The 18,370-nt window shown below is 40.9% G+C and overlaps 1 protein-coding gene across 1 annotated transcript in view; it reads right to left on the bottom strand.

Moving 5' to 3' along the window:
* The window catches only part of kcnh3 (potassium voltage-gated channel, subfamily H (eag-related), member 3), a 604,827-nt gene that overhangs the window by 28,164 nt on the left and 558,293 nt on the right, over nucleotides 1-18,370 (bottom strand). The window contains exon 12 of the mRNA XM_059966998.1: nucleotides 16,230-16,546. Coding sequence (XP_059822981.1) covers nucleotides 16,230-16,546 — 317 coding nt within the window. The remainder of the gene's footprint in view (nucleotides 1-16,229; nucleotides 16,547-18,370) is intronic.

Raw genomic sequence — 18,370 nt, 5'->3', positions numbered from 1 at the left:
GTGTAGAGGATTGTCGAAGATTGCAGAGAGACATTGATAGGATGCAGACGTGGGCTGAGAAGTGGCAGATGGAGTTCAACCCGGAGAAGTGTGAGGTGGTACACTTTGGAAAGACAAACTCCAAGGCAGAGTACAAAGTAAATGGCAGGATACTTGGTAGTGTGGAGGAGCAGAGGGATCTGGGGGTATATGTCCACAGATCCATGAAAGTTGCCTCACAGGTAGATAGGGTAATTAAGAAAGCTTATGGGGTGTTAGCTTTCATAAGTTGAGGGATAGAGTTTAAGAGTTGTGATGCAATGATGCAGCTCTATAAAACTCTGGTTAGGCCACACTTGGAGTACTGTGTCCTGTTCTGGTTGCCTCACTATAGGAAGGATGTGGAAGCATTGGAAAGGGTACAGAGGAGATTTACCAGGATGTTGCCTGGTTTAGAGAGTATGGATTATGATCAGAGATTAAGGGAGCTAAGGCTTTACTCTCTGGAGAGAAGGAGGATGTGAGGAGACATGATAGAGGTGTACAAAATATCAAGAGGACTAGACCGAGTGGACAGCTAGCGCCTCTTCCCTAGGGCACCACTGCTCAGTACAAGAGGACATGGCTTTAAGGTAAGGGGTGGGAAGTTCAAGGGGGATATCAGAGGAAGGTTTTTCACTCAGAGAGTGGTTGGTGCTTGGAATGCACTGCCTGAGTCAGTGGTGGAGACAGATACACTAGTGAAGTTTAAGAGACTACTAGACAGTTATATGGAGGAACTTAAGGTGGGGGGTTATATGGGAGGTAGGGATTGAAGGTCAGTGCAACATTGTGGGCCGAAGGGCCTGTAATGTGCTGTACTATTCTATGTTCTAAATGTTAGGATGGTGTGGAGTATGCCGGTTTAGATTGCTAAGCAAAGCGACCGAACCTGATGCTTGGATGGAGGCTTAGGCGCTGCGCCGGATTAAAAAGGTGAAGATGTCAGGGCCTGAAACGAGGTATGGGTTGATTAAGATCGCTGCTCCACGGCTCTGCACTGAACTATGGGTCTCGGACTCTCTTTGCGGACTTTAGTTCAGAAGCCCTATTTGCTTGCAGTTACTGTTTGAATTTTTTTTCATTGCACATTGTGTGTTCGATGGTCTTTTTTATGGGTTACTTTATTCTTTTAATTTCTTATGGGCATGATGTGTTTTTTTTATTCTCTGCACATTGGGTGTTGATCTTTTTTCATATACAGTATTTGGGGTTTCTTTTTGGGTTTCTTTGTTTTGTGGCTGCCTGCTAGGAGATGAATCTCAATGATGTATAACATACATACTTTCAGAATAAATGTACTTTGAACTTTGATCTTTTATGAATCACTAGATTTGGGATTAGTTCTGGAGGTCTGAAAAATTGCAACTATTACTCCACTCTTTATGAAGGGAGAGAGGCAGAAACAAGGAAATTACAGGCCAGTTTGCCTGACTTTGGAGGCTGGAAAGATTTTGGAGTTTATTATTAAGGATGACATTTTGGGGTAGCAGGAGGCACATGACAAAATAGGCCAAAGTCAGTCTGGTTTTCTTAAGGGCTGACAAATCTGTTGGAATTCTCTGGGGAAATAACTGGCAGGATAGACAAAGGACGTAGTTTATTTGGATTTCAGAAGCACTTTCACAAGGTGGCACACATGAGGATGCTTAAGAAGATAAGAGCCCATGGAATGACAAGAAAGATACTAGAATTGTTAGAAGATTGGCTGACTGGCATGAGGCAAAGAATTGAGATGAGGAGCAATTTATTTAGTCAGAGGGTGGTAAAATCTATGGACTTCATTGCCACAGATGGCAGTGAAGTCCAAGTCATTGGGTATATTTAAAGTGAAGGTTGATAGGTACTTAGTAGGGCATCAGGGTTAGAGGGTGAAGGCAGGAGAATGGGGTTCATAGGGAAATTAGACAGCCATGATTGAATGGTGGAGCATACTCTCTGGGCCAAGTGGGCAAACTCTGCTCCTATGACTTATGGTGTTACATCTAATTGCAATCTTATGGAAGATATAATTATCATCATGTATATTTGAATAGAAGGACTGCACAAATGTAGATCATCACTAGCTGAAACTGGTAATAATAATCTCAGCTGCTTAAAAATTGATAAACTAATTAAGCAGTAGTTGTTATTAAGTAATGCATTAATAAGTACAAAATATTAATGGTTTTAATAGAATGAAACTGCATATTATGTTTCATGTAGCAATAAAGAACCTGAATAACTATGTCAACCCAGATAGAACTGGGTTTAATTGCCTTATGCTTTATGCTGTTAATAGAATGAAGGATTTTGGACCACCAACAGAGACAGAAGGATACATCTCTGCAATCTTATAACCTCATGCCATGGCACAGCCCCCATCATCATTGTTATTAAATCAGGAGATCAACCAGTTCAGTGTAGAGTGTGGACAAATGTGAGGTGTTGCACTTTGGGAGGACAAACCAGGGTCAGACTTATATTGAATGGTAGGGCACTGAGGAGTGCAGTAGATCTGGGAATACAGACCTATAATTCCTTGAAAATGGTGCCTCAGTAGTTCGGGTAATAAAGAAAGCTTTGGCATATTGGCCTTCATAAATCAAAGTACCGAGCACAGGAGTTGGGACATTATGTCGAAGTTGTATGAGACATTGGTGAGGCCTTATTTGGAATATTGTGTGCAGTTCTGGTCACCTACCTACAGGAAAGACATCAAAAAGATTGAAAGAGTATGGAAAAAAATTACAAGGATTTTGCTGTGACTTGAGTACCTGAGTTATAAGGAAAGGTTAAATAGGTTAGGACTTTATTCTCTTGAGCGTAGGAGAATGAGGGGAAATTTGATAGAGGTATACAAAATTATGAGGGGCATAGAAAGGATAAATGCAAGCAAGCTTTTTCCAGTGAAGTTCTCAGGAATTAGAGGCTCATAGGTTTAGACCATAAGAAATAGGTGAATTAAGCCATTTGGCCCATTGAGTCTGCTCCACCATAGCTACTTTATTATCCCTCCCAATCCTATTCTCCTGCCTTCTCCCCATAACGTTTGATGCCCTGATTAATGAATAACCTATAACCTCTGCCTTAAAAATAGCCAAAGTCTTGGCCTGCACAGCCATGAATGAATTCCACAGATTCCACAATTTTGAGGCTGTGCTCTCTGGCCTTAGACTCCCTCCACTGGAGGAAACATCTTCTCCACATCCACTCTATGTACAAAGGCCTTTCAATATTCAATTGGTTTTAATGAAATCTCCATTGAGTGCAGGCCCAGAGCAATCATACGTTAACCCTTATATTCCCAGGATCTTCCTTGTATGGATCCTCTGGACCTGCTCCAATGCCAACACATCCTTTTTTTTATACATGGTGCCCAAAACTGGTCACAATACTGAAAATGTGGTCTGACCAATGCTTTATAAGTTTTCAGTATCACATCTTTGCTTTAACATTCTTGACCTCTCAAAATCAAGGCTAACTTTGCATTTGCCTTCCTTGCCATCGACTCAACCTTCAAGTTAACCTTTAGGTAATCCTGCATTTGAACTCCCAAGTCCCTTCCAATCTCATAAAATTGTCTACATCTTTATTCTTTCTACGAGGGTGCATGACCATACCTGTCCGTACACGGTATTTTATCTATCACTTCTGTGCCCATTCCCCATATCTGTCGAAGATCTTCAACAGACTCTATGCTTCTTCAACACTACTTGCCCCTCCACCTATCTTTGTATTGTCACAAAGCCACAAAGCCATCAATCTGCCAATAAAATCATTGAAATACAAGACAGAGTGTAAAGTATAAGACCCAACACTGGCCAATTGATTTCACTGTTAGTAATGTTTCACCTGTCCAAGGCAACAAGTTTATCTGAGAACTAATAAACTAAAGCAGAGGTTGTTGAGATATGTAGTGTATTAAATAGATATAATATTCTATAGCCTCATTTCATGAACTTTGGTTTCAAGGGACTGTTTGCATTGGACTGTGATCATTTGACAATTTGCACCACATCTCTAGTGTGATTAGCTGGATCGTGCAAACTGCTACTGGAAGCCTCCACTCATCACCACTGTAAGAACCACTTTTCTCAAATGGGAACAATGGCTTGAACATGCACAATCAGCATCAGCTCCACTTGTTTAATACATAGCAGCTGGGCAGACAATGGGGTTCAATAACTTGGTAAGCTTACATATGTTTCTCGTGCAAATCTGAAGAGTTTTCAAGTGATTAAACTAAGAAACATTACTATTGGCAATGAGGTATGAATTTTCACACCATTAAGTGAAATAACTGAACAACTGAGAAATGATTTTCAGATAAACAATTTACTGAGTAATAATTCGTAATGCACAATAAAGTCTGTAAATTCTCTATTCTTATTAGTAATTCATTTCATGATACTGAAAAAACAAATGTGCTTTTGGTCTCATGCGTCTTGCTGGTGAGACTATATTGGTATGGAAATTGTCAGCAGTGTTATTAATGAATTTGAACTCTGAGTTCCTCCGGCAGTTTGTGTGTGCTGCTCTAGAGGGAATTTGCCAGGTTTGCCAAGGGTGCACGTTGAGGCAATGTCTGACAGATAGGAAGTCAGTGAACAAAGGCTTGGTCAGGTCAGACCAACATCACGGAGGTACAGGTGTGAGTTTGCTGCTGTGTTTTTTATATTGCACCAGTGACTGCACTTACATTGATCGAGGAGCACTTTAGGACGGTGTGAAAATGTTACTCTATATAGAGAAATGTTTGCTCTTTCTTCTTCAATCCTGGGAGGGAGAGAAAGACATGAACTGCAGAAAGGGACTGGCAAGCTGGGCTATCATTAAAAAAAAAGGCCCATATTATTTTTCCACATTTAATTCCAATGTATCATCAGAAGAAACTGAAATTAATTACTGGAAAGTTATATGGCAGAGTTTCAGAAGAGAGGAGCATGTATTTTGTTTAGTTTAGTTTTGTAGAGATTTTACTGGTTGCTCACTCTGCTGAGCTAGAATCAAGAGTGTGACCTGTGGACCAGTGCTGCTGGGACTCAAGCCAGGGCCCCTTCAACCCTGGCTGGGTCACCTGGGCGTGAGTGTCTGATGTTGAAAGACATGAAACACCCGGTCTCCCCAGGTTACATCACGGATGATGTGTCCCAGTGCATTCTAGGATGTATCTCAGCATGTAGATTTTTAAATTTGTTGCAAGGGTTCAGGAGAGGAAACCCCTGAAAGTACAGGACCAATTTTTATTGAGGATAAATTACAGGACAGATAAACATTGAAAATTACTTTTATAAGAAGACATTTGAAGCCAGGACACTATTCTCAGGGTCTTTAACTGAGCGCAGCCTGCTTTTAGCAGCAGCAGATTACAAAGATGTACTTAGAGAGATTTTCAGTGATTTGACGATAATTAAGTAAATGTAACATGAACATCTTGAAAAGATAACTAACAATATTTTTTTCACCACAATGTTCTGGCATGTTCAAAATGAACCTGGTACATTATGCTTCAATGGAAGCTATGATATCCACAGGGACAAAATGTATTCTTCTGCTCATTTGCTTTTTCAACTTTCATCAGGAGAAATTTATACTGGGAATACTGGAAATGCTTGTTTTTAATGAATGGAATTTCAATAGGTACATTTAATGTCAGAAAAATGTATACAATATACATCCTGAAATTCTTTTTCTTCACAAACATCCACGAAAACAGAGGAGTGCCCCAAAGAATGAATGACAGTTAAACGTTAGAACCCCAAAGCCCCCCTTCCCCCAGCTCTCCCTTCCCACGCATAAGCAGCAGCAAAACAATGACCCCCCACACCGGCAAAAAAAATCAGCACCCCCCCCCCCCCCCCACTGAGCACAAGTGTGCTGTAAAGCATCAATAAAGACACAGACTTGCAGTACCCTAATGACACTCATTCACCCGGTAATCTGACATACCACAGGCTCACTCTCTCCCTAATAGGGGTAAAAGTGTTTCACTGTTTCAAAGTGAGAGGGGAGACAGGACAAAACAACTCACTGATTTGTGGTGTTAAAAGTTTGTAACCCAATCTATAACCCAATCAAACCTTTTTGTCAAAAAGCACTGGTGAGTAAAATGTCAATTATTCTTGGATCATTTTAGGAATGGGGCAAGTTTCAAAGGACGCAAGAAAGTAATTATTAATCATCATTATCATTACATGCCATATCATATGGCGTGGTGATCATGGTCTTTGACCATGATTGTTCTTGGCAATTTTTTTACTACAGAAATGGTTTGCCATTGCCTTCTTCTGGACAGTGTCTTTACAAGATGGGTGACCCCAGCCATTATCAATACTCTTCAGAGATTGTCTCCTTGCCATCAGCTGTCGCATAACCAAGACTTGTGATATGCACCAGTTGCTCATATGGCGATCCACCACTACTCCAATTACTTCACATGACTCTGATTGGGGTCTAAGCAGGTGCTACACCTTGCCCAAGGGTGACCTGTAGGCTAGTGGAGGGAAGGAGAAGCCTTACACCTCCTTTAGTAGAGACACATCTCCAGCCCACCACCTGAATTACTAACAAAGATCAGAATATATATCTACACCCTGGCAATCTTTAGAAATTTTTCATGATCCAGTTTGCAAAACTCTGATTACTGAAGTATTTTAAAGAATCAGCTACCTGGAAATAGTTACTTAAAAAAATTAGCATTTGATTTCTGATCACCAGATTAATTCCTGAGATGCAGAGAGTTCTATAGGAGACATACAGCACAGAAACATGCCCTTCAGCTTGAATGGTTTACTCCAACCAAGATGCTCATTCAAACTGGTCCCATCTGCCTGCTTATGGCCCATATCCCTCTATACCTTCCCTATTCGTGTAGCTGTCCAATTGACTTTTAATTATTGTTAATCTACACACCTCAACCACTACCTTGGGCAGCTCATTGCATTGAGTGAAGAAGTTGCCCCTCAGGCTCCTATTGAACCTCTCTCTCCTCACATTAAACCTCTGCCCTCTAGTTCTTGCCTCCCCAATCCTGGCCCAAAGACTGCCTATGCCCCTCATGATTTCATGCACCTTCATAAGATCACCCCTCTTGCTCTGACACTCCAATGAATAGAACCCCAGCCTGCACAGCTCCTCTCTATAACTCACCATTCCATTCCCGGCAGCTCCCTCATAAATCTTTTCCTCACTCTTTGCAACTTCCTGGCATCTTTCTGAAAGCAGGGTGTTCCGAAGAGTGAGAAGCAATCACACAAATTCTTAAGGCTTGATATCAGTGAAGTAGCTGTATTGTTGCCGAAAGATGGAATGTCTAGAAGCTGAGCCACAGCCTCAACATAAGGGGCTGGCCACTCATGATAGAGCCAATGGTAGCAGATTTTCAGCATTCTCTACCTGAGGGCTTCAGAGATTTAATTGCTGAGTATTTTCAGAAGAGAAAGATTGATAGGATTTTGGATATCAAGAGATTAGAAAGCATTAGAAAGTGGAGCTGAGGTGCAAGATTAATCCTATCATGTAGTGGAGCAAATAGGCTATTTGAGCTGCATTTCCCACATCAACATGCTCTGTCTCCTGTGCCTCACTCAACTGAGTAATTGCTTTCCATGATAGTGAATTTCACAGGTTTTTCAACTGTCTGGGCCAACAGACAACCTGAACATTATATCACTTGCAATTTCTGTTAGAGGTCATGTGAAAGCAATTAAACACTGATTAGTTTGTTTTTAATCTAAGCCAGAGTCACCAAGCCAACTGTTACTCCTTTAATACCAACTCACCTAAGGCCAGGAACTGAGCCTGTATACAATATTCTGGTGTGTATTGCTAAGTTCCACCACCATTACTACATCAGTAGCTCAGAAGAGATATCCTTGGGAGTGGTGGGGGGTAGAATAAGTTAGGAAGGGAGGGAGCAATCGCTCTCTTTGTATTCAATAAAAGCACTGCACACAGTAGATGAGAGAGACAGACAGAAACCCACTTGACATTCAATGGATGAGGAAGCTAATTTTTGGCTGCTTCATTAGTTTGCTGTGCACAAACGTCATCTACAGCCTCTTAAAATTGCTTAATAGAATTGGCAAAATTACAAATAAAAGCAGCATCTAACAAGGACAGTTGATATAATATCAGAGTAAGATCAGCCAAGTGCCAGAATTGAATTTCTCTAACAGGCTTCAGTGATTAAAGAGAGGTTTAGTGGGAAATTCCTGCTGTGCATCGGGTCATTGTGACCTGCTTTAGATAGCTGGGAGCTTTGTTTGTCCTGTAAGCTAAAAGCAGCAGAGTCACACTGATTATTACCAAGAGGGGTGAGGAAATTTGCTAGCAACAAATAGAATCTTTTCAAATGGAGAAAAATAATCTCAGGGTTATATACGGTGACATATATGTACTTCAATATAAATTTATCTTGAACTTAGAAATTGCCTGTAACTTCTGCAACATCGACTTATAAATACTTAAAAGATCCTTAGCCATGGGTGAGGTGCCAGAGGATTGGAAGAGAGCTAATGTGTTTCCTTTGTTAAAGAACGTCTCTGAAAATAAACCAGGAAATTATAGGCTGGGGAGTCTGACGTCACTAGAGGAAAGCTAGTGGAAGGTATTCTAAGGGACTGGATATACAAGTATTTGGATAAACAAGGACTGATTAGGGATAATCAACATGACTTTGTGCGTGGTGAATCTTGTGTAACCAATCTTATAGAGTTTTTCAAGGAGGTTACCAGGAAAATTGATGAAGGTGAGGCAGTGGATGTTCCCTACATGGACAACATTCATGTAGCAAGGCCTTTGACAAGGTCCCGCATGCCTTACGGGTGGTTGGTTAAGAAAGTTCAGTCACTTGGCATTCAAGATGAGGAAGGTATCTGGGAATACAGATCAATAATTCCTTGAAAATGGCATCACAGGTACTGTAGATAGAGTCGTGATGAAAGCTTTTGACACATTGGGCTTCATAAATCAAAGTAATGAGTACAGGAGTTGGGATGTTAAATTGAAATTGTATAAGACTTTGGTGAGACCTAATTTGGAATATTGTATGCAGTTTTGGTCCCCTGCCTGCAGGATAGATGTCAATAAGTTTGAAAGAGCGCAGAGAAAATTTACAAGGATGTTGCTGGGACTTGAGGAGCAGAGATATAGGGAAAGATTCAGTAGGTTAGGACTTTATTCCTTAGAACTTAAAAGACTGAGGGGAGGTTTGAAAGAGGTATACAAAATTATGAGGTGTATAGGTAGGGTAAATGTAGGAAGGCTTTTTCCACTGGTTGAGTGAGACTACAATTAGAGGTCATGGGTTAAGGGTGAAAGGTGAAATGTTTAAGGGGAACATGGTGGGGGGAGAACTCAGAGTGTTGAATGACCTGCCAGCACAAGTGATGTATGTGGGGTCATTTTGAACATTTAACAGAAACTTGGATAGCTACATGGATGAGAGGGCTATGGTCTGGGTGCATGTCAATGGGACTAGGCAGATTAATAGTTCAACATGGGATAGATGGGCCAAAGGATCTGTTTCTGTGCTGTAGTGTCCTATGACTCTATGACTTTAAAACTAGGATTTAGCAGATTTTCTTTACATATAAAAGCTTAAATCCATTTCAAAATGATGACATTTTGTAAGTTGTCCAATAATAATTCCTTTTATTGCTGTCATGGTTGTAGCCAGTGAAATCTCTCAGATATGCTGCCTGACCTTAGTTACATCTTCTAGTTACAGGAATCCATAAAATCTTTACACCAATAAGAATTAACCCTTGTTTGGCTCTTTGGAATTATCCTATTCTGCTTGAGGTTATTCCTTAAGAAGATCCACAAAATGCTATAAAGTTACATAAAGAAAGGAATTTACTCTCTCTCTAACCATTGCTGCTAATCTCATGAGGGCACTGGAGAACCAGTTCATCTGTTGTTGGGTGTCCTGAAAATCAGATCCATATGACCATCCATAAGTTCACAACTGGATATCAACAGTCAGTGCTTTCACGAAGAAATTCACAGGCAGTGTCAACCATGTTCAAAGATCAAAGAAAATTTATTCTCAAACCACCCTGAATGGCACTAATAATTTTTCCACACTCAAAGTCACTTAGATCACATTTCTTCCCAATTCAGATGCTTTTGCAGAACAACAACTGAATCTCTTGACCATGTCTGCATGCTTTTATGCACTGAGTTGTTGCGACATGATTAGTTGATTAGATATTTGCATTAATGAGCAGGTATACAGGTGTACAAGGTATACAATGAGCAGGTATACAGGTATACAAGTGGCCACTGAACGTATATGATGAAGTGAGTATAGATTTTATCATAGGGCGACAACACCTTCAGAATAGCAAAACATTCCAAGTGCTTTCTGGCAGCATTGTTAAGCAAACTTTGATACTATGCCACTTAAGCAGAAATCAGGGTAGGTGGCTAAGAAGTTGTTCCAAAAGAGGTACTTTAAGAAACTTCTAAATGGAAGGAAAGATTTTAGGGATGGAATTACACTGGTGACTTGGTTGCCTTGGGTGGAATAACTTGCCCAGGCACTCTGGCATAAATCACGAGTCCCGGCACTGGTGAGAAGCTGAAGCCAGCAGCAGCATTTTCAGTCCCGTGCCTAGACTGCTTATGTGACGGCATTACATTGGACATTGGTGAATTCCTCAGAGAAAACTTCTACAGGCTTCCCAATTAATGGAAGTATGTTAACCTTATTTAATTTTAAATGAATGGGAGATATCATCTGTCTATAAAATATAATTATTTAAAAATATTTATTTACGTTTAAGTTCATTGCTTTTACTTGTCATTTTAGTGAGCTAAATGTCAACTTTTTAATATTTAACATTTTTATTTACCAACAGGCTCCAAGTGTTACTTAATGTTTCTAAATGCCAAAAGCATTCAGTAACATCCACTGGCCCTGATAAAAGAGACAGCAGATTGGACACCCTTTCAAGAAGTAGGAATGAGTTGAATGTGCAGGATCTTCCAAGTACACTTCAAATGTGAGCCTCAGAGCCAGTATCATGGGGCATCGCTGGCTCCAGGTGAGCCTCTGATGAGTGAAAACCAAACAAGCAGAGCTGCGAGTATTTCTGCTGACTCAAGCTGAATGAGATTGCATCAGCTTTAAGTGTCTTAGGCTCTAGCTATTTCATGGAAGCCCTTAAATTCCTGGAGGAACACAAAATAGAAAAGATATGGTTTCCTGAAAGTGCAATTTCCTATGCTCGCATCTGGAGAAACAATGGCAGAAGAATCAGCTCTTATTATGTTTGTAGCTTAGTCTGAATTAAAGTAATATTACATATTTTGATCCATCAGAACATCTCTGACTTGATAATTTACCATTTAGATACTTCAGCACAGAATCGGGTCATTTGTTCCAAGCAGTTCCATTTATGCATCACACAAACCTTCTATTTCCACCTTTTACCATTCCCAACTGCTTCACCATTACTTTTTATATCTTGCTGATTTAACTTCTCCCTATGTGCACCTGTGATTATGACTTTTATTATTAACCATGGCAGTGAACTCTCAGATTCTTTCCATTTTCAGAAGAAACTGATCACGTGCATTCTTAAAATGTATTGATTATGACATAGTAGCCTGTGTTTTGGTGAAGATGCTTCACATTTCTTAATCTGTGTGAAAATACCCTGTGTAGTACAGAGAAAGTATGTGTACACAGCACTACTAAAGTGATTTGGCCTCTCTCTTCCTCCTCAATTCATTGATTAAATATAACTGTTTGCTTTTTAAATCGTGTTGTAAATGACCTTGAACACCTTATGGTCAACTGCCCTCTATTCCGTTTACCTAGAGAGTTCTCCTCCATAGTCATCACTGGAGCTTGCATACCACCAGCGGCCGACTATAATCAAGTGCTGGAGATACAGCACGATGACGTCTCTAAACTAGAAACTTTCCAGCCTGGCATATTTCAAAACAAAGTTCAAAATTCGACCAGGCTTGGTTGAAGAAAACCCCGGCCAATTACCATCAGTATATAACCTGTAGCACCAGAAGTCCCAACACACTAGACCACTGTTATACTAAGAAAAAGAATGCCTACCATTCCATGTCCAGACCCCATTTTGGCAAATGAGAACACTAGGCTTTCTGTCTCAACCTGTATACAGGCAGAAGCTAAAGTGCAAGGCTCCAGAGACTAGGACAACAAAGAGGTGGCCATGGGAGGCAGAGGAGTGGCTATGGGATTGCTTCAAGTCAAAAGACTGGGTGCTGTTCAAGTACTCATCTGTGGATCTGAATGAATACACCAAAGTTGGTCCTGACTTTATTAAAACAGCTGTAGATGGGCATGTCCCCACAAAATCATTCAGAGACTTCCCCATCCAGGAACCCTGGATGAATCACGAGATCTACAATCTACGGAGAGTCATATCAGAGGCATTCAAGTATGATGATTGTGAAAGTTACAAGAGGTCCAGGAATGATCTTCAGAAAACTACCTCAATGGCAATTCTGGACCAAACTTGAATCAACAAAGGATACTTGACAGTTGTATCAGGGCTTGAATACTATCACCTCTTATAAAGTAAAATCAAATGGCATAGATGACAACAGGGATCTGCTTCCAGATGAGCTCAATGCCTTCTATTCTTGCTTTTACTATCAAAACATGGAGGAACCATCACAAACTCACACAGCCTCCTACAATCCTGTGATTTCAGTCTCTGAGGCTGACGTATGAGCAGCTTTCAGGAGGGATGAAAAGCATCCAGCTCAGACAGAGTACCTGGACAAGTGCTAAAGACCTGTGGTGGTCAATTGGCTGGAGTGTTCTCTAAGATCTTTAACCTCTCGGTTTGGCAGTCTGAGAGACCCACCTACTTCAAGCAGGCTCCAATTATACTGGTGCATAAGAACATTGTAACCTGCTTCAATGACTATCACCCTGTAGCACTTACATCCACTGTGATGAAGTGTTTAGAGTTTGGTGAAAAACATTTCAATCCCTGCCTGAGAAGTGACTTGGATCTGCACTAATTTCCCTACCAATGCATCATGTCCACACCAGATGCCATCTCATTGGCTCTTTACTCAACCCTGGAACACTTGGACAGCAAAGATGCATCAGGATGCTCTTTACCAACTACAGCTCAGAATTCAATACCATCACCACCTCAAAATTAAGAGGAAGAAGCACTGTCAATGATTCGGGCCAAGACTCTTCATCAGGACTAACTGAAAGAAAAGATAGTATCTTACTATCTTTTCTTTCAGTTAGTCCTGACGAAGGGTCTTGGCCCGAAACGTCGACGGTACTTCTTCCTATAGATGCTGCCTGGACTGCTGTGTTCTACCAGCATTTTGTGTGTGGTGCTTGAATTTCCAGCGTCTGCAGATTTCGTCGAATAAGCTTCAAGACCTTGGCCTCAATACCTCCCTGTGCAATTGTATCCTTGATTTCTTTACTTGCAGACCCCAGTCAGTTCAGATTGGCAATCTCCATCAGCACAGGTCAATGCCATATTCAAGTTTGCTGATGACACCACTGTCTTTAGCCGAATCAAAGGTGGTGACAAATCAGCATAAAGGAGGGAGATTGAAAAACTGGCTGAGTGGTGCCACTACGACAACCTCATACTCAATGTCAGCAAGACCAACGAGCTGATTATTAAAGACCAAGGACTTCAGGAGAAAGAAACCAGATGTCCATTTGCCAGTCCTCATCAGAAGATCAGAGGTGGAGAGGATCAGCAACTGTAAATTCCTCAATATTATTATTTTCGATGATCTGTCCAGGGACCAGCATATAAGTGCAATTATGAAGAAAGCACAGCAGTGCCTCTAGTTATTTTGGAGGTTACAAAGATTCAGCATGACATCTGAAACATTGCCAAACTTCTATTGATGTGTAGTGGAGAGTGTATTGACAGGTGCATCACAGCCTGGTATGGAAGCATCAATACCTTTGAACAGAAAATCCTCCAAAAAGTAGTGGATACAGCCCAGTCCATCAAGCCTTCTCCACCATTGTGCACATCTACACAAAGTGTTGTTGCAGGAAAGCTGCATCCATCATCAGGGACCCCCACCACTCAGGACATGCCCTCTCCTCGCTTCTTCTATCAGGAAGAAGGTACAGGAGCCTTAGGCCAGGCTCAGGAACAGTTATTATTCTTCAACAATCAGGCTCTTGAACCAAAAGGAAGGCCTTTACTCAACTTCACTTGCCTGTTCATTGAAATATTCCCACAACCTATGGACTCACTTTCAAGGACTCTTCATCTCATGTTCTCAATATTTATTGCTTATTGATTTATTATTATTATTTCTTTCTTTTTGTATTTGTTATCTTTTGCTGGATAAACTGCAAGATAAACACCCAAGTTGGTGTGACGTTTCTATGTAAGAAGTGATCTTAGCTGGACTTTGCTAAGATTTATTTGGTAGGAAACTCAGGTGCAGAACACTGATTGTTATAGAACAGTGCAGTTGAAGGCCAACTTCTCCACGAGTGGAGCACAATTATGAAAGCTTTGCTGCATGCCCCAACATCCCCCAAATCTGTGTTACATCCCCCCGCTATGACCCCACTCCCAGTTGATTGACTGTCAGTGATCTCTCCCTATATACTGCCATGCTCACGCACCAGAGTAGGAGCTTTCCCAAGCCCATCCATGATGTGCTGCTTCACTCCCATCAAGATATACAGAAAGTGACCACATGCCCCTCAGAGTCCCTGATCCATGACCACCCTCCATCACTGCCACAGGCTTTTAGGAATCTAAGATCTGTTGAGTCCAGACTTGGGAGCTTCATTTGTCCCATCCTTTACTTACATACGATATTCAGCCCAAACAGTCTATGCCAGTTCATAGTGGAGCAATCCCATTTTTCTCACACATGTCCACCTACTGCCTATTGATAATCTTATCTCTGACCTGGACTAAGGGGTAATTCACAATAGCCGATTAATCTACCAGCCCATTTTTGGGCTGTAGGGAAAAAACTGGAACCTCCAAAAGTCATCCGCATGGTCACTGTGAAAGCATGTAAGCTCCACCTAGACAGCATCCACAGTCAGGAAATGTGTCAGGAAACAGTCCCTGGAAATGTGGGGCAGCAGCAATGACCACACCACCCTTCAGTGAGCTCTATCACTGCTAACCTCACAGTCCTTGTCCAAGTTCTAGAATTTCAGTGGTTGGATAAGTTGTACTTTTTCCAAAGCTGTTGTTTATTCTCTGTAATAGAAACCAAGATGTGACCTTTGATGAATATCTCAACTGCACATTGCTACTCCCTACTGGCAGATTTTCCAGAACAGTTTCATGATGCAGGTCTCTTACGGCCATAATTAACAAAAGGAATGGAAACTATTTGAGAAGACATGTCTGAGACCAGACAGGAGTGCTCATCAATTGCAAAGGGAATTAGCTGCAGTATTGTCCAAAAGCCATTTTTCTTGGTAAATTGAGTACCTATATATCAAGAAGAAAGATATTAAGCCTCTCCATTCCTAAGCTAAGCATTCCCCTGACAGCCATTCTCAATGCTCTTACAGTGATAGCTTAATACAGTTCAAACTGTAAACAGAGAGATTTGAAATAAGGGAAAATTAAATCCCCTGTCCATTTTATACTTCTGCTGTTTTTATTTAAATCATCAGGCACCTGGCCTCATCATATTTACATGAGCAATGGAAGGTTTTAGTTGTGTAAAACATGTCACATTACCAAAAACAAATAATTCATTCAGCAAAACCAGGCAAAAGTGGAGTTTTTTTTTACCCCCGCAGTTTAGTTTACAGAGCAAAGGATGATGAGAGCTTGAGACAACTGACTCTTGGCTAAAATCCTTCTGTAAATAAATCTTGATTTGTTGTCTTTTGGGTTATTTGCATTGACTGAAACCAAGAAAATTGCACTAAGTGCAAGAAGAGTTAAGCACAATGGTAAATATCATTTAGTCTCCATTTACGTTTGAAGTTTTGACATGGGATTCTTTGAAATTTTATTCGCTGACTTTGGTAATTCGACTGTTTCCACATATCCTAAAATGTTTTAAATTTTGTTCATAATTAACTTTTACACAAAAAAATAACAGAACACTGACCATGACCTGTTGATTCTGACTCGTAACACTTTGAATGGTTGGATTATTTTGGGTGATGAGCTGGACAAATGCTTTACTCTTTGCCAGAGCGTAACAAACTGAGGCAACCTCAGTGAAAATGAAAAGTCACTTACCTTGGGCTCAGGTCAGAGGGTGCAGAACAGTTAACTGGAGGGATTTGTAGTTTGGATGGCTTGCTCCCATTGTTATTTGGAAGTCTGGTTTTGTTAGTATCCTTAATGCTGTTATTTGGTGGGGCAGCTGGCTTGGATAACTTTTTCTCAGCCAGTGAACATCTGCTTGGTGAACAAAACACTTTGGTTGATGGTGTTATTCCTGTTGTACTGTTTGCATTGGGAGCTAAAGGTGTGTTTTCATCTTCCTCAAGTTCTTCGTCCTCCAGGATAGAGGGCAGTTTTTGGATAAGGCCACCATTACGTGTATATTCCAACTACAAAAAAAAATCAGAACAAGAGAAGAGATTATAACTAAAGGAAAGAAAAGCCAGTTTATTTGGAGCTTCATGTAGTCAACATTCGAATCATTTTGCATGGAAAAGGGCCATTAGGACACTACTGTCATGAGCACTCATAGAATCGTAGAACACCACAACACAGAAACAGGCCCTTTGACCTATCTAGTCCATGCTGAACTATTATTCTGCTAAGTGCCATTGACTTGCACACAGACCATAGCCCTCCATATCCCTTCCATTCATGTGTCCATCCAAATTTCCTGTAAGTGTTCAAATCACATCCACCACCTCTGCTGGCAGACCATTCCACCTCTCTCCATTCTGAGTGAAGAAATTACCCCTCAGGTTCCCCTTAAACATTTCACCTTTTTCCCTTAAGTTGCTGTACAGATATCGTTGCAGACTCAAAAGTGTGACCCTCAAAGGAAAGTGGACAATCGCTGGAGTGACTCAAAATATCCAGTCATTATGATGTTTCTAAACCAGGCATGGGCAAACTACGGCTCGCGGGCCATATGCGGCCCGTTAAGCTTTTCAATCCGGCCCGCAGAACTTGATGAAATTATATTGATAAACCTTGTTAATGTTTTTTCCCCGCAATTCTGGCGTTTTTCCAATAGATGATGCACTCTATATACATCTGTGGCGACCCATTTCCTGGCACATCCGAACCGGCTCACAATTAGCCAGCGTGCCAGCTAAGGGAGATAGCCTGTGGGGATTTGCGTGCACAGAGCTTTGGAGCCTCTGCGCCACGGGGGGGGGGGCAGGTTGAGGGAGGCTTAAAAGTGAGGCTGGGGATTTTGAATAAAGTTTTTTCCTTCGACTGCAGTTACCGACTCCGTGTCATAATCTTAGCACTGCATGTAGCACACCGCTACACATTGTGAGGTGCAGCGTATTACTCCACATTTGTGCTTTACTCTTTGTTCGGCTCGACCTATTTGTGTGAACAGGCGTTCAGCATCATGAACATCAACAAAGCCAGCCACAGATCCAAGTTAACTGACCAACACCTCAGATCCATCCTGAGAATCTCCACAACAAAACTAGATCCAGACTTTGATGCGCTGGCAAAAAAGTGAGACCAACAACACTGTTCCCACTGAAATTAAAAATAAGTTTCTTCGTTGTGTTATGTAAAAATGCATTTGAAAATATTTTTTTTCAATAAGCCTTACATGTTACATGTCATTTCTGTTAAGTGATGGACATGAGTAGTGCGCAGGTGCACATACGTTCTCAAAATAAAAAAATGCGCTCCAGATCAAATAACGCGCTCTGCATACTGGCGCGCTGTCACTGTTCTGTCTTTGTGCTGGTTGTTGTTGACTTTTGGCACAGGGGACAATTGAATAAGAAGGAGCAGGACAAGTAGACCTGCATCTCCTACCGTTTTTGAAATAAAGACAGTCAGGAGGAGAGTGATGATGATAATATCTTGAAGGATAACAGAATTTTCAGTGCTTTAAAATAATAACTGTTACTATTAAAAAAAGCTGTATTTTATTCATTTAATTTTCAGTATTTTAAAAGTCATTTCAATAAATAGCTAAATACCATGGGACTTCAAAGACAGATATTTTGTTGTAATGCATTTGTTCATTTTCAATTGAAATTAAAGCACATGTTTTCTACATATCCCATGATATTTTATTTTCTCTTATGAGGTGTATTACCAAAACACTCCGTCCATCTGCTCCTGGTCTGGCCCCCCCTGTCAAATTTTAGAACCCTTTGTGGCCCACAAGTCAAAAAGTTTGCCCACCCCTGTTCTAAATTATAGCTCCAAAGTAAACA

This window comes from Hypanus sabinus, chromosome 4, assembly GCF_030144855.1.
Source record: "Hypanus sabinus isolate sHypSab1 chromosome 4, sHypSab1.hap1, whole genome shotgun sequence".
Taxonomy (NCBI): Eukaryota; Metazoa; Chordata; class Chondrichthyes; order Myliobatiformes; family Dasyatidae; genus Hypanus; species Hypanus sabinus.
This window is presented reverse-complemented; position numbering and strand designations above follow the sequence as displayed.